We start from the raw sequence: 24,171 nt of genomic DNA, 5'->3' as shown, positions 1-24,171 counted from the left end.
TCAGGGTGAGTGACGTCAGCGGAATCACATGGCGCTTGTTTACGTTCGGCAACGGCAAGTGTCGCTGAACTGGCTGAAAGGCGCTTGTGTATAGTTTTTGTTGTTTTGAATGCCTTGGCAGCGCCTCATCTGGTTGAGTACGGTTACACGAGACTCCGCATTTGCTTCGTTCTTCTCAAGGAGGAGAGGCGTCCGCCAATGAGACGTGGCAACGTCGCATTAGTTTTCCTCGAAGAGTTGCGAGGTTGCGACGCATTGTCGCAATTGCTTCTGCTTAGGAAGTACCGGGGGGGAAAAATATTTACTTTTCCCCAATTCTCTTCAGCACAAGTGGACCTCGGCCGCAGTAGCGACCCCGGATCTTCGTTGCAGATTGACCACAGACATGCCTGTCAAGAGGGACGAGATGTTGGATGTTCTGTGCATGGTGTCAAAAGAAGAAAATTTACGAGTGACATTCAAGCATTCAGCTAAAGGAGGTCTTATCACTGGCGCAACTGCAATGGTAGCCGGTATTCTCATGGGACCAGTCGGGCTAGCTGTTGGTGAGTGCTTTTACAAGTTGTTCCAGTATCCCATTGAGCTATCTTTTAATGCGTTGGATAAATAATGCTCGGCGCTGAACGATATTTCTTCGCTGCAACATGAAGTACGAGTCTGATCTGGAACCTTCGCATGAGGTATGTGTGCTGTTAAGCTGCACGCTGCGTACAGGGAAGAATCAACTGTTATGTGCACGTGTTCGTCATTCACGCTTTGACATTATTATTATTTGTGTGTGTGTGTGTGTGTGTGTGTGTGTGTGTGTGTGTGTGTGTGTGTGTGCTGCTTTTAACGTTGACTGACGCCTGCATCAAAACGGTGGGCTGCCTATCCTCCCATCTCATCCCTCATGACCCTGCGCTCACTTGCGGAATGTAGCACGTACGTACCTAGCTCGTAAAGGGTACAGCCCTCGTTATTTTGAACGTGAATATGTTTTAAATAGAGTGTAGTGGGACGAGCGGCAGGGGCGGCGCATGCTTTCAAGTGAGGCGCCCGACGTGGAAAAATACTGTCATAGAATAAAGACCAACTTTGGCGGCGCTGCGATCGAAGGGGGCTTTAAGTGAACTTAAGTGAATTAGGTTGGATGGATGGATGAGGCTGAACCCTTTAAATCGGGTGGTGGCACACGCCACCTAGCCGTGACTGTTAACATATTTTGTACTTTTCGGAGGGTCAAATTTCACCCTTGCCTTGATTTTAGCCACCAATCAGATAACCTGCGTTTGGTTATTTCTACCCGCTTAAAGTCTATTTTGCCTCCACTGTCCCTAAACCCCCAATGCTTTAAAAAAGTCAGCCCTGTTGCTTTGTATTGTAGGGTTAAGCCCTTTACAGTAAAGTATGAGGTGTTCAGCCGTTTCCTCTTCCTCCCCACATCCACCGTACAACATACATCTTAGTCCGCAATACTCCCGTCCTGGCTTCAAACAACAAAGAGCTTCCCCTAGAATTATCATAGATATTTTCTTTAGCAATTTCTTGCTTGGAAGTTCGGTATGTTCCCAGTGATGATTTCGTCTGCATCCCTGTTTTCCACAGACCCCTCTCTGTTTCTTTAACCTTTTTCTTAACCGCTGTTTCTTGGTTTGCACCCCTCCTGCGGTCCAAATATTTGATTGACAATTTTCTGGTCAGATTCCTCCATTTTGAGTCACCATTCCTCATGTACAAATAACTGAAAACTCTCCTTGCCCACCACTTTTCCGCCATTTCTCTCAATCGCTCCTCAAATTCTATCTTGCTGCTAGCTTCCTTGCCCTCGAATGACGTCCATCCCATATCACCCTGTACCCCCTGATTTGGTGTATTTCCGTGTGCTCCCAAAGCAAGCCTACCTACCCCTCGCGGCTTAATTTCCAGCCTTGCTCGAACCTCTGATCTCATGCACAGGACCGCATTGCCGAAAGTCAAACTAGGGACCATCATCCCTTTCCAAATCCCTCTCACCGCTTTGTACCTATTGTAATTCCACAGTGCCCTATTTTTCATCACAGCTGCATTCCTGCTATATTTAGTCGTTACATATTTTTCATGTTCCATGAGGTACTCAGCCCCATTGTTTATCCACATTCCAAGATATTTGTACTTTTTCCACTACCTCCAGTGTAACCTCCTGTATCCTATGCTCGCTGCCCTAATTATCATTAAAAATCATGACTGCCGATTTTTCTTTACTAAACTTCAAACCTAAGCTATCTCCCTCTTTACCACAGATGTCCATTAATCTCTGCAAGTCTTCCTTGTTGTCAGCCATAAGTACAATGTCATCTGCATACATCAGTCCTGGTAATGATTGTTTAATCCATTCTCCTTGCTTGAAAAAGGAAAGGTTGAAGTCAAGTCTGCTCCTCTCTAATTTTTTCGCTAATCCTTGTAAATACAGCATGAACAACAAAGGTGACAGAGGGCACCCCAGCCTAAGGCCCTGCTGTATCTCCGTAGGCTCAGATACCTTTTTTTCCCATTTTATAAGCACCTTGTTACTTTTATAGATATCTTTTAAAAGATTACTTACTCCATCTTCCATATCTAGAGTGCCCAGTATGTCCCACAAATCCTTTTGGATTACACTGTCATAGGCTCCCTTGATATCCAGAAATGCGAGCTATAGGGGCCTGTGTTCCTTTTCCGCTATTTCAATACACTGTGTCAATGAGAACAGATTATCTTCTAACCTCCTTTGTTTCCAGGGCCGCAATTTTGTAGCGATGCCTTATGACTTATTTTGGAATAGTCTTATCATCCACCGCTCACAGCCGGCTGATCCTGTTGATAACGCAAGCGGGCCGTCGCTCTGACCACTGATAAAGCGCGATAAGCCATTATTACTTTAAAGGCATCGCTACAAAATACCGGCCCTGAACCCATTTTGTAGTTCCCCCAGCAACTCCTCGCCCTCCACCCATGCCTGGAGTCTGTCCTTTATAATCTGCATCACCACCCTGTAAACCACTGACGTCACTGTTATGGGATGGTAGTTGTTTATGTCGGCTTTGTCCCCCTTTCCTTTATATGTCATGCTCATCCTGCTTAGTCTCCACCCGTCGGGGGCTTTACCATCCATTATCATTTTGCTCACTACCTCTCTTAATGCTTTCTTAGGTTTTTGGCCCAATGTCTTTATTAACTTAATTGGGATGTCATCAGGACCTGTCGACGTGCTACTAGGAACCCCCTTCTCTGCCCTTTCCCACTCGCTTTGTTCAAGTGGAGCCACTGCACTAACCGGTCTATCCTCACCTAATTGAGCACATGCTACGTTTTGTTCTTTAAATTTTTCTGTCATCATTGTTCTTATATGTTCCATTGCTTCATCTCCCTCTAGTTGAACACCTTGAGCTGTAACTATAAACCTCTGCTCTAGGCTAGTCTTATTACTCAAGGAGTTGAGATGTTTCCAAAATTTCTTCGCTGTTTTTCTATCCTTTTTGTTTACTTCTGATAACCATTGGGTCCCCTTTTTTCTAATCTTCTCATTGATCAAATGTGATGCTTCCCTTTTACAGTTTAAGAAGTTATCCCACTTTCTGTCTACATCAACTTCTGGTTCACCCCTCTGCTTTGAATATCTGTTTCCTGGATGCTTCCTGACGTTTCTCTATGGCCTTCTTAATCTCCTCATCCCACCAGCTCATGGGTTTATGTCTTCTGTTCCCTTTGGGCCTGACTTGTACCTTAGCAAGGTCGAGCTCAAATAGCCCTGTTTGACCCTTTGCCAATTCATACTTTTATGAATGAATTCTCCAATTCCACCCCCTTTTCTGCTGCCCTCTGTTGTATTGCAATATTCCCATGCATAGTCAGGATTACAGGATGGTTGCTCCATATCTCTAAGATGTGTCTCTACAAACGCACATACCAGCAGCTTTTCTTGCCTTACTTGCTCGTCTATCTCCTTCCACTTCAGCCTATTCCTGCCAACTTGCATGTTAATATACCCTATGTCCGAAGAACCTTGCCACTGGTGCCTATGTCTATTTCTTCTCCTACAGACTGTACTTTTCTTGAATATGGGGCCTCTTCGGGTCCGTCTTTGTCTACACTGGTGGGCTCAGGGCTCTGGGTCCCCCCAAAAAGCCGTTGCCGTTGGAAACTGCTAGCGATACTGCGCGGCAGGGTCATTCGTACTACTTCGCGCGCTGGTATTTGCGTTCAGACCACTCAAATGGTGTTCATAATTGCATATGACATGTATTTATGCCTTAAGAATAAATTCCTTTCTTTATTTTCTTTATTTTCTTTTTTAATGCCGCTCGGTGATTGTGCGTGCATTGCGGCCGCAGTGTCGGCTTTCATTCTACTATGTTATTGTATGGTTCCCTTTGCAGAACAAATATTTTTCTCGTTCTTCGAGCAGCATGTATCTCTTGTGTGTATTGTTGCGCATATAGTTTTCCATCGGTACGTCTGGGGAAACGCAGACGAAGAAACATATGTAACCCTCCTGCTTGCCGCTTCAAACAAGTAAAGCATATCTGCTCCATCCGGCGCCTCGTACTCAGATTTACGGGAAGCATTGTTATAGATAAAAAAAGAGTAAACTGCAGCGGAACATTCTATTAAAGTTTCCGCCTACCTTGCATAACAGAATGCGGAGTAATTGGTACGGGGTCATTTATTGCGGTCGGACCTCGAGCGCGGAAAACGGTTTTAGTTAGTCATTCTATATGCTAATCTTTGGCCGTAAGCCATACATGTAATTTTTTTTTCCAGTCGATACTTCAAAAAAAAGAAAAGAAAGGAAGCCTGCGCGGTAGCCTAATTAGTGGCTATATAGTGGATATGGCGTTGCGCTGCTAAACTGGAGCTCGAGGGTTCAATCCGTGTCGCGGAATTCGACGGGATTGAAATGGAAAAAGACTCGTGGTACTTCTATTTAGGTGCACGTTAAAATCCCCAGGTGGCGAAAACTAAACTGGGTGCCTCATAATTATATCGCAGTTTTGCCACGAAACACTGAAGAATTTGTTTAAATAAAAAAGAAAAAGCAGGTGGCTGCGTTCTTCGACTTTTTTCTAGGGCTGTAAACAAAATAAATTATTCTCGTGTCTGATTTCCGAGAAAAACATGTTACACTTATATATATTATACATAAATGTAATGCTCAACTAAGGAGCTTGTATATTATGCACGGCTGCTTTCAGTTATCCAATGCACTATCATAACGACCATAATGAAACAATTAAAGGAACGGCATGCCTCACATACAAATAGAGATATGTGCAGATCTGTTGCGTTTGTTGAAGTGTGGTACCACATGGAGCACCCAGTTTTAATGGGTTGCAAACAGTTTTCCATGTCCGAATCCAGTTAGCAGATTTACAGGCTGCCCCAAAACGGGGCGTTTATATTGAATGACAGCTAGGAACATGTTAAGTAGGACTTAATAACACCCGTGCATTAATTCTCTCAGGAACTGCACCTCTGCGCAACAGCCACGACTCTCCGGCAACACAATCATTCGGAATAACAGTCTTCACTTGCATCGGTCACTCACCTTTGAGACTTCAGTAGTGCTGTTCTGCATTACATTCGAACGGAAACGACTATTCGGCGTCGTACAATATATATATATATATATATATATATATATATATTACGGTTTTGCCTGATATGAGTATTATTTCTGCGAATGAGAGTTTTAAGTGCAGTATTCACTAATAAGTGTGTTTGTTACTGCAAACACGTGTGCTTATTCCGGTCAGGAGTACTCACTTTTTCAATTAGTGCATTTAGAATATTTGTTACTTTTTCCCTTACATATATATCATGAATATATATGTCTATGTACCCTTTGATTTAATTACCTAGAAATACATTCGCCATTTTTCGTGCCACGCAGTTGATAAACCTGGCTTATTTCACTCTAACATTGTTTTCTTCATTCATTGTCCCGGATCAATATCCACCAACAAGAAGCGCGTGTAAAAAAAATGACACGATATCAATAATAAAATTTTGTTACGTAGCTTCATGTTGCAGAGATACCAGTTGCTTTTAGAAGACAGTGGTAAAAACAGCAGTTCACCTGGCTAAAACTACATTTGGTACTGGCCGTCAAGAGTCATCGGCAACTAAAACATTTAAAAAATGTACTGCACAGATGTGCGAGAAAAACTGGGCATCCACCAGCGTCCGCGTAGCGAACACGCACTCGCTAGCAGACGACGAGCTTGACAACGACAGCAAAATTGAAGACGTCGCGTTGTATAATCCATGCCTCAAATATATGTTTCGCAAAATGGTGTAAGCAGAAATTTGCAGTTGAAATAAAGCACTACTTTAAGCGCGTACTATGCACAATTGGCCTCGGCGCCTGTACGTTGAATTTGCTGCGAAGCACGTCTCCGCCCCAATCCAATTCGCTTGCAGCGCCCTCGCACAATTTTTTCACACGCGGTGCCTTAGCGGGAAAGCGCCGTTCGGCCCACTCCACCATTGTCTAGTACACTCTAGTTTTCAATCAATTTTTTTAAGTTACTGATGACTACCAAGTTCTATGCCAAGGACACGTGTGTGTGTGTGTGTGTGTGTGTGTGTGTGTGTGTGTGTGTGTGTGTGTGTGTGTGTGTGTGTGTGTGTGTGTGTGTGTGTGTGTGTGTGTGTGTGTGTGTGTGTGTGTGTGTGTGTGTGTGTGTGTGTGTGTGTATTGTAACTACATATATGAAGAGACTGTGTTGCGAGAGTTCACCGTAGCCCTTGAAGTAGGGCGGTCCACCAACTGAATTTGTTAAGCAAATAAGATATATAGAACGCATTCATAATTGTAAACTTCCTCCTTGCTTGTATAATACTTGATAGTCCTTATAGAATACACCAGCATAATGTCAAATGGGCTCGTTGAATAAGCTGTAATTGCCAAATTGTATTATTTTTCTCAGCCTCTAGTTTGTAAGAGGTCAACAAAACTTCTATCGACTAATTGATGCAGATCTCTTAAAAAAACTAACATCAAACACAAGGAAGGCGTACAGACAAGTGCTATATGAGATGTATGCATCTATAAAAACCGTACGAGTCAGTGCTTGCTAACCCTTCCTCTCTGAAGGTAACTTGTCTCCTTTCTTCTTTCATTCTTTCTTTTATTTTATTTCTAAGATTTATATCAGAAAAGCTTGATGTATGTTCTGATGTGCGTCCTGATCGTATGCCTAATTATACACCTGTATGTCATCTCATGCCATACGCACCAGCCAGAAACTCGAACCTCTCCAATTTCTTTTTAAAATTGTGGCTGTTTAGTAGGTCAAAAGAAATGCATTCTCAAAATTTTTTGCGTGAAAAAAATTTTTTTTTCTCTGCCTTAGCGCCATTTGAATTCTACCGTTAAAAGCAAAACATGATGCTCAAGAAAATATACAGGGTGTCCCAGCTAAATGTAGCCAATGTTTTAAAAATGACGGAGTGTGCTAGGAGGCTCAAACCAACTCAGTGGTGTTGAGTATCGTGTGTCCTAGTCTGCGGTATTTTTTTTTTCGATTTGCAAAGTCAATTAATTAGTATAGACGAATTGCCTAACTTTTTAAATATTGGCTTCACCTAGAAAGTGCCAATACGAAAGTTGTAGATCACATTTAAAAATGGCCGGCTGAAGTGTTTGCAACCAAGTACTATTGATGGAGCTTCTTGTAATTGCCTTTAAAGAAAGCGCGTGATAGCACCATTATTTCAGAGCCCCCGGACGACCGACCAGTAAAGGACGTTGTTTGCATGCTTTTTTGAGACACTCGCTTGCCCTGTCGCGATCGGGCGCATAGAGCGAGCGGTGGTGATGAAGGTGTGTCGCGCTTCGAGGTGACATGGCATAAACATATCATTCGCTCCAATTATGGAGCGAATGATATTCGCAACATTCACAATCCTTGTTGATTTGATTGTTTTATTTCTTTATTTGGCTGGATACAGTCATTGCCAAATGAACCACGTTTGAAATTAATATCTTTTGGATATGTTCGCAATCAAGTACATCTGTTAATTCTTCCTCATTACAATATTAATCCTTTATTAGCATGTACGACTATGCAGAAACAGTATTTACTGTTTTCCCAAAGCAATATATATATATATATATATATATATATATATGTTATAGTTAATAGTATTTTTAATGAAAAACGTTAGGGTCGAGGAATCGTCAGTTTCCAAGCACGTTATTGAAAGATTAAATCACTGGGAGGACCGGCTGACTTAAAAAGCAACGTTCGTCAATGCTTTCTGCAACACCATGATACTCATTGTAGAAGCTTCAGCGTGCGCAATCTGTCTGCAGTGTGCATCATCCCAAGTGAAATCCACTGCGCCGCGTCTAAAGCGGCCACCACGGCTTCACTTACTGCGTGTTTCATGCCGTTTCTGTTCGTTGTTGCTCAGAGTGGTCGGCTGCGAGCACGAAGGCGCGGTGGCGCCACTGTGTCTGCACAGAACGGTGTCTACTCCCGTCGTTTGCAGTCGCCAACATTTCGTAGGCGCATGCACGTTTGCACTTGCCATCTGACACTACTAGTGCAGGCGCCTGAAGGGAGCTGAACAATAATTAAACAATTGGTGACCGTGCAACAGTGAAATTTCGTTACAGCCAGGCGATCATAAATCAACTACATCCATAAGCTCAAAGCAACCCACAATGACGTGAAAACCAAATATTGTTTTACGCTGTACACTCGCCGGCAAGAATTTTTACGCTACAGAAAAATACACGCACATCCCTTGCGATCGGTGCTCTGTGTCAGTCTTGTCGAGATTACCCACACCGATTAGAAATTTTTAAGCTCCATAGAGCCTGGCACCCTTGTTTTTGAGGGCAAGGTCGGCAGACAGCCTCTACAAGCTATTAAAAACATAAACAACATTTTAAAGCCACAAAATTTGCGATAATAACCAACCTTTTACAGCACAGCGAAAGCTTGCGATGCACGTCTTTGAGCCCATAAAACCCCTGCTGCCCCCTGGCGACCAGACTGTCCTTCATGGCAAACTCCAAGACATTAATTGCTCACTCGGACATACTACAGAGGATAAAAAAAAAATCCATGCTTATTTCAACTGTACCTTGGCTGTTGAGTTTCTAAGGTAGCAAACTGCTCAGACTGCTTATGCTGACGAACAAAATTATCTTACAACTATGAATTGAAATCAACAGGCATATTACTTCTACAAAAATGATTTAAATGTGATACGCAATCCACTCTCTCTGAAAAAAAAGCAGTTTTCTGGGAAACTCGTGACATAGTTGCTTTGGAAAACCTAGGTAAAGGAGCCTTATATATATATATATACTGAATTAACAATGCTTGTTGGTGCACACACTTTTTCTCCCCCCCCCCCCCCTTCCCCCTCATTTTTTGTGATTGATACATGGCTTAACACAGTTTCAAACATGTGCATTAACATCTCTAATCCAAATCGGACACATCTTTCAGAGCTACCTGACTGTGCTTCATCTGTGTATGTGCAAGAGTACACAGTTGCTTCATCTTCACTTGTCAGTCTGCATTTCACAGTGAACCACTGAGCTAACTATTGTGTGACAGACATACTGTTAACGTCCGTTTTTGCTGGTGCCCACAATAACTGGTGCGATACATTTGGCTCCAAGCATAAACAGAAAATGTGTATTTGTTTATTTTATTTACAGATACTAACGATCCGAGACAGGAGCAGGAAAATAATAATCATTCAACATACAATACACAGTAAACATAACAAGAAAAAAGCAATGTAACCATAATCCTACTGTTGCAAATATTAAAAAAAAAGAGCAGAAAAACATTTGTGAGTTCATGCGGTTACAATGTGTGCTGGAAGACACTTCCAATCACTCACTGATGAAATAAAAACAAGTGTTTGTAACAATTTTTCGAAAAAGTTTCTTCCTTAATATGTCTATCCACACGTGATTAGAACTCAAAAGCTTGTCTTTCTGACCTTACTAATGCTTAGAAACTTATAAAGGGAAAAACTGGCATCCACTTGGACTGTAGCATGATGCTACAAAGGATGGTGCATGTGGGTTTCTCAAAAGGAAAGCTTTGAAGAAGTTGTCCTGGTCCGGGGATTGAAATCGGGACCAAAATCATTCCTGGGTGGTCACTCTACCATTTGAGCTAACCAGGAGGCAAGCAGATTGCAGGGCGAGGCCAAATTGACAACTCGAGCCATAGAGGTACTGAATATGGCAAACCAGTCCTACGGAATACCGCAAGGTATTGAAAAAGTTTTACGAAATCTACCTTGGCAGCCTTCCACAGAACTGACTTGTCATGTTTAGAAACTGTTTTTTCCTTTCTGACATTTCAACCTCACAGAATTTATTACCGTGCCAGCATTAGGGGCCCCGTGTCGCAGAAAATCCGGTGTTAGCGTCGGCGGCGTGTTCTGCACAAGAAAATAATCTCGAACCACACTGACCATGCAGGCCTTCCGTGTGCCGCAGAGGTTCTGGTGAGCTAATTGAATTTCTCAAAGGAAAATGCGTCAGAAAAATCGTAAAGTATAACTTAACCACAACCTACAGGCATGATAGCGTCGGATTGTAATTGGAATATATGGGAAAACATAATTCTGTTATGCGGAAACTCGAGCACAAACTCCTTTTCCAGCATTTCTACCATTCACACAGCGGCGTGCCCCAGTCGGTGGTCCTTGCAATAACGCCATCCAGATGGCGCTCGCCTCCTCGGCAGCAGTGCGTCGAGACCAAGGTGCAGAAAAAAGAAAGCTGTAGTTGCTGGGAAGCCTGACAGTCGGGGGTCTTTGAATGCTCTCGCGTTCCACTCTTAAAGACGAAGCTTAAGCGTTCTCCAAATTTTTGAATTGCCACTTGCCTTGCTGCCATTTAAGGATATCTCATGGACTTCTTAATATCTCATGGATCACTTAACACACCTTGATATTATTTAGCCATGTAAAATTTTGCATCTAGTGTTAGCTTAAGTCACTAAATAACCACTTTGGATAACCTGTATTGCCACAAAGTTTAGTCTAAAGGCTTCACCTTGTACCTTGAACCCTGCTGAGTTGGCCACTAGGTTCATTATAGTTGGTAATCATGCTTGAAAAGCAGTGAAATATAGTTGTAGTGGATTCAAAGCTTCAGTAAAGATTAGAACTCCACCCCCAGAAAACAGATCACTGACATTTTAAAAGGGTCGTGCTGCCATTGTCATATTTAGTCTTTATCAGGCAAACAACAAACAAGGTGGCCAACCAAGTCGCGCTTAATTTTGTGGTCTTCATCATAGCTCACTTTGGTTTGAGCTGTCTGCAGTGTGCTGATGGCACTTAAAAAAGGAAATAAAGAAAAAGAACATGCTTTGGAATAGGAGACTGTAAACTCACATTGAGAGGCATAAGGCAAGTACACTTTGCAAAGATAGCAAAGGTGGTAGCTAAAGTGCGCCTTACTCCATAGTGTTATGGAGAATCAACAACAGTGCGAAGACCTTTCTTTTTTTGTGGCGAAAAATATGTACGCATGTAGATTGCACAAATTTTCACAGAAAACCAACCACTGAATGTGTAGTTAACTTGTTTAAAATGGCATTGTGTGGTGCAGAGTGTTAAGATAAATGTTTGCACCACCTGATGGGTCATCCTGAATGTACTTACAGCGCAAAGCAGAACATTGACAAAAGCAAGAAACAACATAAACAGCATGTTGTCTATAATTTCCGTCCGTGTCCGGTTTTGCAACGCAAGTGCATTCAGGGTGTAAAAATTTCATTATATTGACTTTGTTTAGTTACAGAGACTTAAGACAGTTGCTTGATCAAGTGGAATTGTAAACTAGGGCTGTGAAATTGATCAATTAACTTTTTGAATAATTGGTTGGAGCTTTAATTGTGATTAACGTTGTTGATTGCAGAGAATTGGTCAAACTCACACAAGCAAAATCAGGCAACTGCCAGCCCTGACATACCCATTCCGCTTGCTCGCCAGCAAGGAAGGGAATGATAAATTGAGCTACAACGTTACGACCACGATGACACTTGTCGGTTTCTCTGGACAAAAGCCACCCATGCACATTGCACCTCAAGCCAGCGAAGGAGAAAATCAGACTCTGCTGTAGCTAGCTTATAGTACATGGGTGTTGAACAAATTATCGGTGACGCACTAAGAATGATTGTCCTTTCCATGATGGGAGGATGAGGAAGTCTACTGCACCTTTCAAAGCGTTTTTGCAGAATGCAGGTGTCCAAGTGCCTGGAACACAAATATCTTTACCTCAGCACGAATCATCTAGCAGAAAGCAAACCTTTAGTGCCTCACCAACAGTAAGTGGCTTAGCAAATCTGCTCGTTCGCTAAAAATTTCTGTCCACATGCAGCGCTCGTCCCATACAGCAGCATTACCTAAACTTTCTTGCCATTGGCGTGTTTCTCTGCACCGCTGGCGTTTTTCTAGTGTTCAGCAAGGCGCAAGAATGAATGAATATAAGAGCATGTTTAGTCATCTCGCAGGAATGTTTAGATTTAGAGGGAACTCCAAGCTTGAAGTTAGTAATCCTAGACAAGTTTACTGCGTTATATGCAAAAAGGCATTTTTGTGCAGTGGGAGCATCACTATAGTTAACTATTGCATGCAAGTGAAGCACCTAGGCTTGCCAAAGTATCAAAAGTCGCATGAGAAAAAGCAGGCAGCCATAGACACCTACTCCGGCCGCTCGCAATCAGTCCAGAAGGAAGAAAGTCTAGCGCAAGCTCTTACTTGATGGATCATTTCTGTTAGTCAGCCTCTGACTATTGTTGAAGACGCCATACTAGTGAAAGTTCTCCAGTCAGCCTTGGACTCTCCATACCAGCCACCGTCAGGTCATGTGATGAGTGCTAATGTGGACACCCTGTTCAACGCAAAGAAGTGGAGGCTTCAACAGAAATTTTCCACAGCCAGTTCCACCAGTTCAACAGCTGACTTATGGACTTCAATCACTAATTATGCCTACCTCGGCATCTTTGCGCATTGGACTAACGATGGGCTGGGTGCTTCACTTGGAAGCGCTGCAGGTTGGACACGTAAATTAATGACACACAGCTAATCAATGTGTCCAAGAGGTCTTGCAGACTGCTTTAGAATGGGGAAGTGATAAAAAGGTGGTAGCAGTCTGCTCCGACAATGTGCTCCACTTCTACTTTGGAATAGAAAAGGCCATTTCCGGAGTCCGAAGTGTGCAGTGCACACACTGCAACTGTGCATTCACAAGGTGCTTGATGGGACGGGCATGGATTGGCTGCTAGCTATCAATCGGTGCATTGTAAGCCATTTAAGCACGGCTCCAAGCACCAGTCATTCCTTTCAAAGCATTCAGCAGATCTAGGTGCACCTCGAAAGAAGCTCCAACAAGACGTTGCCACATAGTGGAACAGTAGATAGAGATAAACGGCCTGCTTGAACTTATTTAGCCTTTGTGCCACACTATGGAAGATCATAGTGGCAGCAAGCCTCCAAGCCTCACAGATGTGGTTTAGGACATATTAGAGAAGCTGCGGGATACCTTGAAACCTTTGCTTGATGTGACTGAGCTCCTTGGGGGGAAAAAGCATGTGACTCTGTCTGTTTTGATACCGGCCTTAATGTTACTGTTGGGACTCGGGTAGCGTTTAGGCCGGTGATCCTTCTGCCAGATGGATGAGTACGTCCGGGAGTAAAGCGAGACAAAAAAGGGTTTATTCTACATATTCACAGTGGCTCCAAATGTGGAAGCCCGCTCCATGGGAGAGCACTTTGAAAGTCTTGAAAGTCACTTTTTTGTTAATACGTTTTCAATAATCCCACTCCATGCATGCCCAACTTTGTACCCCTGTATAGCACCACTGTACATGCCCGTCGTTTTGATGACTTTGACATGAGTCATTGTATGAGTTGACATTCATGACGACACGAAATCTGTGCACGCCTGTGGTCATGGGCTACTCACGATTTACGAGCTCGTTTTCACAGCCTTGTTGTATTCACTTTTTTTAATAATTCCACTCTGTGGACGCGCAAGTTTCCATTTACGTGTTCGTTGTATTCTTTTTTTTACTTTGTATTTTCTTCTTTTTCACTTTGTATTTTTTCTTGTCTCTTTTCACCCTTACGGCAAAAAGGTATAAATTGAGCTCTGTGTGCTTGTACACGCACTCTTGATGAAAGCCGGACCCCGGGTGAAACGTCAGTAAAGTCTTGTTATGTTTTTCCTACGTGCTTCTATTTTTTGAACTACTTCTGTGCCGGCTCCTGTTACTCTTTACTTCACTAATATATGTATGTATATATATATAATGTTTCTTCTTTTTTTCCTGCGACCGAAAGTCCCCCTCCCCCCTTCGCTTTACATTTGTGATCCCATTATTTACGTGCAAATACGATATATCTTCAAACTAGCCGTGCTACAGTTTTTTTTTAAGCATATGGGAACTTAATTGTACTTGTAGTAAGGGAAATTAAGTACTAGAAGGGCTGTGGCACAAAATGTGATAGCAAATCCATATATTGCAACACAAAAAACTGTCTTGCAGGATGCCCACACGATATGGAAATGGAAAAAGCTGCTTTTTTTTTATTATTCATGGTTGACAGACGACGATACACACATTTATTAGCAGGCAACTGTGACTGCCTCTCGGACTAAACTGCAATGGCAGCCAGTGCCTGCTTGAAATAGTGAGCACTGAAGTATTAAGTAATTTATGGTTTCTTAAAGGCTAACTGCAAGAAAATTTTACTTTCGCTGAATGGTTATAAGTGTAATGTATATACTATTGAAGCAATCATGGCAAAAGTGCAGGGCTGGTAGTTGTCTAATTTTCCTAACAGCCTTTAGATATCAGTAGCACCTTAGCAGATGACGCGTGCACCTAGTGGTTAGTGGATGTGCCACGAAATCTTGGAGGTCATGTCGATTAGCCACGCTGGTTCTTAAGATTCTAAGTTGTGCATAATTTCTAGGGAGTGGTAATGTCAACGGGTGTTTTTATTTCAGTTTTAGTACAACAAACACCTACTTTTGCTAGTTTTGTGTTATGCATCCATTCATATTAAACCGTGAAATTTTGAAGGGTTAAGCAATTGTCTTGAGAATGGTCTTAAAGCAATTCACCTTCCCCATCCACAAAAAATCGTCGGGCGAGTGGAAAGTGATGCACCTGCGTCTTTCTTGCAGGTGGGGCTCTTGGAGGCTGTGCAGCTGCAATAATGATGCAAGACAAGTTTGTGTCCGCTGCTGAGATTATCAGCAGCATGTCTGATGACCAAAAGGATGACCTCATCACTGCTGTTCAGCGAGCTTTCGCTGAAATTGAAGTTGCGGATGTTGTGGAGTTGGCAGCTCTTCTATGTGGTGATATTCATATCAAAAAGCGGATCATTCGTGCTATAATTGACTATTTTCACAGTCAGATGCGCTTGGAAATTATTGACTGAAGATTGTTACCTTAGAAACACCACTTTCTGGAGTTATGCCGCCCATGCTAGCATGATCTCCTTTGTTCTAAGCTGTTTTGGTGTGTACATATGTAAGTTCATATTCATATGTGAGCAGCCATTTTCTTTTACAACATTGCTCCACAATCGTCTGAAACATGCAACATGGTCAACTAGGGAGGGAATTTTACCTCCATGCACTGGGAAGAAAATTTTGTGAGTCAAATGATGGCCTTTAAAAATCTTGCTGATTACCATTTACTATTCAAATTCAAAATGTTTAATACAGAGCCTGCTGAATAAGTCACTTGAAAATTGGCGATATATTTACATGTGTATTAAAGTGTCAATTTTAAAAGCTTCTGTTGAGACACTTGGCCAAGCTTAATTCATTGCTATGCCAAACAATTAAATTTGAGGCATTTAGCTTTCAATATATGCAGTGTGACCATCATTTGATGAACAAGACTTGTTCATGCATTTCATTTAAGCTAAACTCGAAAAGCAGTCATCAGTGCTAAAGAAATCCAGGCTGCTTGTGCAGGCATCAGCTAGTGTGAAAGAGAGTGAAGCTGAAAGAAAAAAAATGTTTGAATTAAAGAATATCGCAAGGTAAAATAATGTTTGAGCATGTGAATGTGCAAGGCACACACTAGTGCCTATCGTAACAGTGAACGTGCTGTCTCAGGCAGCAGTGGCACATGACACTGCTGATGCTTCTGACTAATCTATTCAGTTCTTTTAGGGACATGAAGGCACTGAAGGATCTATAATGAAGCATAAATTATTTTGTATGTGTTTTTTTGCATGTGACAAACTGCCAGACTTCTTTAATAGAGGGATTTGGAGCTATCAAGTGAATCAAGTCATATTCATCAATATGCACATCATAGTATCATAGTAGCCAGCACCTTGTATGGGTTTGTTTATATTTTGTTTGTTTGCATCTCATTGTAAGTTTCTTTATTTCCTAGTGTACCTAGTAGCAGCAGTTTGGAGGCTATTGGCAGGGTGCAGTGCGACAAATGTTTTGAGAAAAGGTGAGGTGTCAAATTGAACAAATTTTTCATTACAATTATGCATTATATGATTTTAATTAGCATCAAATAACACTGCCAACATCTTTTGTCTTGTGTAATACTTCTGTTACATGGGTAATTTGTGTGTCGTGCCATCCTTAAAAAACATAAGAGTGCAATGAGTTGTTTGTAACTCATTCATATGTAGATGCAACATCATAGCACTTGCATTGCTGAGTATTGCAAAGCCTGGTGCAAGAACGTTATAAATAAAACCAGTAGAATTGGACTGGGAGCCAGGTATCATTGCCAGAGCTCAGCAGACACACCCACAATGCTATTATGGTGTCCATTGTAGAAATGCACATTTTTATGCACAGCTGCACTGGTTTTGATGTTGGTTATTATTATTTTTTTTTGGGGGGGGGGGGAGGGAATGATGTTATCTTGCTCCCAAGATAACATCATTCAGAGTAAAATCTACATTAGCAATTTATGGGTTGGTGAGAATGACAAATTTTTTTTTTTTAAGTGCCAGGTGTCGTGCTCTGCATGTTATGTTAGGTTGCCACGCATTTTTTCCTGAAGTTTTGTGTTCGTACTGTTTCATTTGTCTTATGCAATATATGTTCCAACCAGCCCAATTCAGCATTTTGATTTACTGTGAGGGATTGCAACTGATGCCGGAACTTTTGTCTTGAGAAGCCAGTTACAATTCGCTCATAATCTGCTTTACCTGAATGTAAAACTAATTAATTAAATTCTGGGGTTTTACATGCTAGAACAACGATCTGAGGCATGCCGTAGTGGGGAGCTTTGGATTACTTTTGACCATCTGGGGTTCTTTAATGTGCACTCAATGCACGGTACATGAGCATTTTTGCATTCCACCCCCATTGGAATGCGGCCGCCACTGCCAGGTTTGAACCCACGGCTTCGAGCTTAGCTGCGCAGTGCCATAGCCACTGAGCTATGCGGTGGGTCCTGAATATACAGAGCATGCACACACACACCTCATGTTGTTAGATAACTGCGAGGAAAGGTAAGATGTGCATTTGTTTGGTCACATAGCTGAAGTGTAGATCGAAGTAATTGATTGAGGGACACTTGCTAGATATTTGTATTCAGTCCAACATGTTAACTACAAAGTGTATACTAACCATGGCTGCTGTCTGGCATGTGTGCTGGGGGCAATTTGGCCCTCTTTGGTATGACAATGTTTCTCTGTAATACAATTCTACACTCAGTAGATTTAAGCTTTGTTTTAAAGGGGTTTTATGTAGCTGTAACCAGGGTGTCAAAAAAAAAAGAAATACCGGCTCGAGCTGGGTTGAACACGCTTCGATTTCGTTCCAGTTCAGTTCTAGTTTGGACAAGTAAAAATTTATGACAGTACCGGTTCGTACCACTGAACCGGTTTGCAGACTGGTTCGGTGCAGTCCATTTTATCTTGCCCCATGGAGCTACACAGTACTACAGACTTCTCCGCATGGCTCATGTGCAAGTTTCATCAAGAGGAGGCAGAAATTTACGAACGAATTACACAGATACAGGGGAATTTCCATGTGCGTATTAACTACAGGGGTAAATAGTGAAAATACCTGCATTGCCATAAGGTCTGCTTGGCTTCCACACTCGTTACTTTGACAGCAGCAGAGTCGGTTAATTTTCGTTTTGCTTTAGCTTTTTAGTACAGGACTGGTGGTGAGCGAACTGTGGCATGGGTGATCTATGGTGTCGAAGACAGCACAAGTTAACATTGTATTACATAAATTACAACTTCAATCTTCTAGTCTGTAGCAAAGAAGGAAGCCAGCATTTAACATTTCGCTCAGTTTCCTGCTTTTTTTACAAGCAAGCGAGGACTTCGATGCTTCTGAAATAAGAACAAGGACGGTTTCTGCTGAACCCTATATCGATCTTTCTTGTGCATCTGCACGTGTGCGTAGTCTTGCACTGGCTAAGGGCAGACAAAAGAGTCAAAGCATATACATTGTGCCCCACGAATAACTTCTACAACTCGAAGAGCATTGTACTGTGCTTGCCTAAACACAAAATGTGTGTTGAACCATGGCACGTGACAAAAGCAAATTTCACATGCCGTGTACAGCGGCGGTTACCACTTGCTGTGAATGTGACGGCATTCATTAGCAACCACAGTGTTATGGTTATAATAAGTCATGTAGCTGAACTCGTTGATATCCCTCGTCGAGGACATCATCTTTTTTACTCTTTGTGTTTATCTAGTTTATCTAGTTTTAGTAACAAGTTAACCTAACAGCCGAATTGGGAGCATCACCAGAATTGTTGATTCTCCGGAGCCCTTGAAACAACTTTTTGGCCGCTGAACACAACTGCATGGCTAAATTCAGAAGTGCAAGCATCTATCCCGAGGTGGCCATAGTTACCAGCACTTGCCAATCTTCTATACCATTCTTGCGCACAGGGCAACTCATGAGTTGCAACAATCTGCTAGTAGGGTGCACCAATTGAAAAATTAAGTGGAATCTCGATGATACGAATCTCACGGGGTCACGAAAAATATTCGTATTAGCCGAAATTTGTATCATCGAAACACAAGTAAAACTAGCTAAATTAAAGAGTCGGAGGTGAACTCACTCTGGCACACGCACATAAAGAGCATTATTTGCAGTATAGACCACTTGTAACGTAACCGTTTATAGTGCAGAACTGGCTACAACACGGCCTTTTCCGACTCCCGTTTACCCTCCAATAAAGCTCCATGTATACGCATACCGCTTAGAATGCAGCCGCGTGCGACGAAATACGGTTATAATCCGGCTTTCGTGGGAAAATCTCGCCGACAAGGGCGGTAGCGAGCACGCTTCTCAACGAGGTGCGGCCACCGATGGGAGAGGAGATCAACGAGGGTGATGCGGAGACGTGGAGCATTAGTCCAAGGGCGATAAAATCGTTGCCGCGCGCCGTATGTGCGAGTGAAAGCACGCGGGGAACGCGCGCCTTCACGGAGAGTGGACTCGACTTCCGTCGCCTTCCATCGCGCGAAAGGCCGTGGGGGTATGGGAGGGAAGGGGGGGCGACGCTGTGCTGCGGCACCAAATGCGTATCTTGCAACCGGGCGCAAGGGTAACTGGCGACGCAATCTCCTACGCGAAAGGAGCAAAGCGGGAAGGCAGCGCGGGAGGGAGAGAGGGGAGGGGGGGGGGGCTTCTACTCTGCCAACAAATGCGTTCTTGTACTTTGTGCCTGTGCCGGCTGTCGGTGTTGTCGCGCGCACCGTATCTTGAAAGCGATCTCCACACGGCTCTGACCTTCGTATGCGCTGTGCTTACGCCGCTCAGTTTCTGTTGAAGCGATAGACCGCACGAACCTTCGCTCGCTGCGGCGGCCGCGCTTCCCCACGAAAAGCAACAAAGCGCCACTGCTTAAAACTGTTCATGCCCAGTTGCGGGCTCCGCGCTGTCCGGCACCGCGTCCACGCCTCCGTACCAAAAGAGAAAGGGAGAAAGCGCGTGACTGCGCGCTGTTCTCTTTAGCGGCCGTCGGTGGGGCGGCGTTTATTCGTATCAACCGGCGCGGGTCGAAAATCGATTTGTAACAACCGTTCTCTAGCACGTTGCAAAGTAATGGGGCTCGGCCGGGGCCACAGAAAAATTTGTATTATCCGGAAATTCGTATTAGCCGTGATCGTATCATCGAGATTCCACTTAGTTATTCGAAGAATCATGAAAACTATTAAGCACCCGTTGTCGCCTTATATGCATTAACTGTTTTCTTTCTTTTTTTCAAGATCAGTTCGGTTTCAGCCACATACTGAAAATATCGGTTCGAGTTCAGTTCCTCCCAAAATCGCGGTTCGGGTTGAAGTTTGGTTCGACACCCTGGTTGTAACAACAATTATACAGGGTCTGTCCTGATGTAATCCTGAAGGTAATGTCAGTAAGGCCATTAAAAATAATTTTTTGAATTTACTGTTACAAGTGTTTAAAAATCTTCAAAATAGTCTCCTTTTGCGTCAATACATCGGCTCCAGTGAGACTTCCAGCTCTCGAATGCGTTGCGGTAGTCCTCCTCTGGAATGGCCTTTAATGCTGCGGTGCAAGCTGCTTTGATCCCATCCACTGTCCCAAAATGCTTCGACTTTCAGGGGTGTTTTGAGGCGTGGAAACAGAAAAAAGTCGGGGGGAGCCAAGTCCGGGCTGTACGGGGGCTGGGGGATCGTTGGCACCCCTGCTTTAATCAGGTAGTCGGTGACAATGAAGGCACTGTGGGCCCGCACATTATCGTGGTGCAACTTCCAGTTGTCTGCAGTGTCCAGCCGGATGCGTTGAACCCTGCGTTTCAGTCTTTTGAGGACTTCCACATAAAATTTGGAGTTCACAGTGGTTCCAGGTTCTACAAACTCGTGATGAACCAGTGGATGTAAAAAACAATGATGAGCATGATCTCGATCTTTTGATTTGCTAATCCTGGCTTTCTTTTGGCGAGAGGACGAGTGCGTGTGCCACTCCGATGATTGCCTTTCGGTCTCCGGGTCATATTTAAATGCCTATGTCTCGTCACCTGTAATGACGTTGTCCAAAAATTTTCGATCACATTTGCACATGTCGAGGTTTTCTTGGCACGTTTCAACGCAGCATGACGTTTGGTCATCAGTGAGCACTTTTGGAACCATTTTTGCGCACACCTTCCGCATGCCGATATCGTTTGTAACGATTTCATGAACTTTAGTTTTCAGAATGTTTAACATGTTGCCCATTAAACGAACACTTAATCGTCGGTCTGAGTTCATCAGTTCCCTCACTCGTGTCACATCATCAGCGGCAGTGGTCGTGGATGGCCGTCCGACGCGGTCTTCGTTGTCGACCTCTTCCCGGCCTTCCTAAAAGGCCTTGTGCCACCGAAACACTTGCTGATCTGACAGGGCATGTTCTTTGTAAGCAGTCTTGATCATAGTAACAGTTTCTGCAGTGGTCTTCCAAGTTTTACGCAAAACTTGATCGCAAATTTTTGTTCTACCGAGCGCTGCATTTTCACTTGCACAAGAATAAAAAAGAACTCTCACGGACAGGCCCATCCTATACTCAACAATGCTCAGAGCACACTAAGCAACGGAGTGCTGCTTAGCTGGGTTCCCCCACTACCAGTTTCAACCGGTTAGACCGCGCTCCGACGTACAGTCGCATCACAATAAATTCACTGACATTATTTGCAGGACAGACCCTGTATGTGCTTTTATAGTATTAAAAGACCACCACAATAAGAATCATTTAGGCTAGCAATGGCTGGTGTTTTGTGCACAGTATTATACAAGTTCCCCTAGCTTAGATACTTCTTTTTTGTCAGTGTTCATGCAGTATAACAAGTTTGGGAATGACTGTCATTAGGGGTTGGCATGCGTTTGTCTGAATGTAGGGGTATTGTAAATATGAGCTTATGTTCAGACTTCTCAATGAAAAAAAAAAAAAAAAAGGTTTTACTTTTAGATACTAACAGTGTAAACCTTGCTAGTATCGAGCAATTTACTCATTTTCTTTGTTTTGAGATTTTAGGTAACCAGTATAAATATCATTCAACATATATATGTACACCTTAGATATGTGTTGAACAGCATTGACAGTACAAAGCACAGTGTATGTAATCAAGTATATTGACTTGATTACTTTAGTCTTCTTTAGTCTTCAACATTGAAAGCAATTAAGAGATATTGGGGATTGAAAGTTTGTGGGAATGCGTGATTGCATTTACCTATATGCATACGTAGTTCTGACATTCAAGAACCAGAACAGTGACTTAAAATCGGGCGGTATCTCTTGACATTCAAGATGCGCACCTCTTACATGAACCTTTAGAATTTGAGGCGTGTTTCCCCCCCCCCCCCCTTTTTTTTTACTTCCAAATTTTGAAATACACGCAAACATACTTAAAATTACTGTGTTAAGAAGTAGCAGACATTTTTCTGAAGGGTCTCATTGTTAGAGCATTTGGCCGTGCAAAAATGCTTTGCAATAAAATCCTCCACATGACAGATATGACAAGTTTGCCCACTGCTGGTTTGTTTTGGTCTAAAACCATCAAAGTTAGCATGCTTTGGCTTTGTCAGTTATTATAACTCAAAATAATGTCCATGTTCAGTTTGCATGAGAAAATTCTGAATGTTTCACATATGTTCTGTTATGTACAAAGCCCTGTTATGTGGTGCAAGTGCCTGAAAAAGCATTGGCTGTGATAAAGCTGCCTTCGTTGTGTTTTGTAACATCTTGTAGACGAGTGCAGTGCAACTAGGGTAGCCAGTGCCACGCGTGGTCTGTGTGCCAAAGAAATATTGTTGCATTATGCATTGCTGTGTGATTGTGAACAAGTGTTATGTTGATGCAATAAACTTTTCTAATTGATCTTATAATGAAGGTGCACTTCTATCAAACTGTCTTATGGCTGTGGTTTCACGCTCATCTGCCAATGGTACTAATGGAGTGTTGCAGTTAGGTGGTACTTCCTTCTGTTTCCACAGAACATTAAGTCTGAACCTCCTTTTCACAGATGATTGTGAAGGATGGGACAAAGCAAAAAAAAAAAAAAGAACACAGGGTGTTTGTGTTGCTGCCTTCTTTTGCTTAGTTCCCAGGGAATCCGCCACACTACTGATACACCTGTGTCCTACAAACTCACCGAAGTGACCATAGAACTTTCATTTTCGAGAGCATAAACTTGCACAGTGCTAGTGAAGTACTTTACATTTGCATGGGGATGGGGTTTTTGTTTGTTTGTTTTTCATCCATAGTGTGTCACAGGCTGTGGGAACAACCTTGACAAGTCCGGCATCCTTTCTTGTAATAGAGATAGCTGGAGGTGGGGGGGGGGGGCAATGTTAGTGACAGTCTTTTTAACGCGAAAGCATTGAGGGCCCCGTCTCGCAGAAAATCCGGCATCAGCGTAAGCGCCGGCGTCATTGGCAGAAATAATCATGCCGAACCACATCATCTCGAACCACCCCGACCGGGCAGGCCCTTCGCGTTGCGCAACGCGTTAGTGAACAAAAATTGAATTTCTCAAAGTAAAATGTGTCAGAAAAATCCTAAAGTATGACTTAATCACAACCTACAGACATGATAGCATCGGATTTTAATTTGAATATACAAGAAAAAAAGCCTGATAAGCAGCCAGGGATCTTTGAATGCTGTCGCGTTCCACTCTTAAAGGCGAAGATTAAGCGTCCTCCATTTTTTTTCCCCCCATATTGTGACTTAGTGTGCAAGTGACATATCTCGGAAAGAAAGAAAGTCAGGATGGACGCACTTTTCTTTAAGAACTTTCATTTCAGAGTTTTCATGCAAAGTAATTATGCCCAGAGGTTCTACTGTTATCTATATAAAAGGCAAAGCATAATTCGAACTGGAGGACAGTGAAAAGTGGATGTAATGGAGTCCCAACAGTGTTACCTGCCACTTTATTGAAAAGCTTCTGCGCTGTTATTGAAAATACCTACATAACCATATGAATCTTCTGTTTTGACCCTACATTTGACCACATGTTCTAAATTTAGTCTCAAGAGCTTAATTTTGTGACTCATTCTGGTGCACAGAAGGATAAATATGACACAGAGCACCAAAATAAGCCATATCCTTTGATGCCTGGAAGTCTCACTGGAAGCGATTTATCGACGCAACAGGAACCTATTTTGAAACCTTTAATGTGTTGCACAGATCTGATCAGTAATTTAATT

General features: G+C 42.8%; 1 protein-coding gene across 1 annotated transcript; it reads left to right on the top strand.

Annotated features, from left to right (window-relative positions):
• Window position 1: 1 nt before the first annotated feature.
• LOC119466015 (protein C19orf12 homolog) lies at window positions 2-19,585 on the top strand. The gene is made up of 2 exons (XM_049669683.1): window positions 2-545; window positions 15,188-19,585. Exons 1-2 carry the CDS (start codon window positions 386-388, stop codon window positions 15,445-15,447), a joined length of 420 nt encoding a protein of 139 aa, XP_049525640.1. The 5' UTR covers window positions 2-385; the 3' UTR covers window positions 15,448-19,585.
• Window positions 19,586-24,171: the final 4,586 nt, after the last annotated feature.

The sequence above is a fragment of the Dermacentor silvarum genome, chromosome 1 (assembly GCF_013339745.2).
Source record: "Dermacentor silvarum isolate Dsil-2018 chromosome 1, BIME_Dsil_1.4, whole genome shotgun sequence".
Lineage (NCBI taxonomy): Eukaryota > Metazoa > Arthropoda > Arachnida > Ixodida > Ixodidae > Dermacentor > Dermacentor silvarum.
This window is presented reverse-complemented; position numbering and strand designations above follow the sequence as displayed.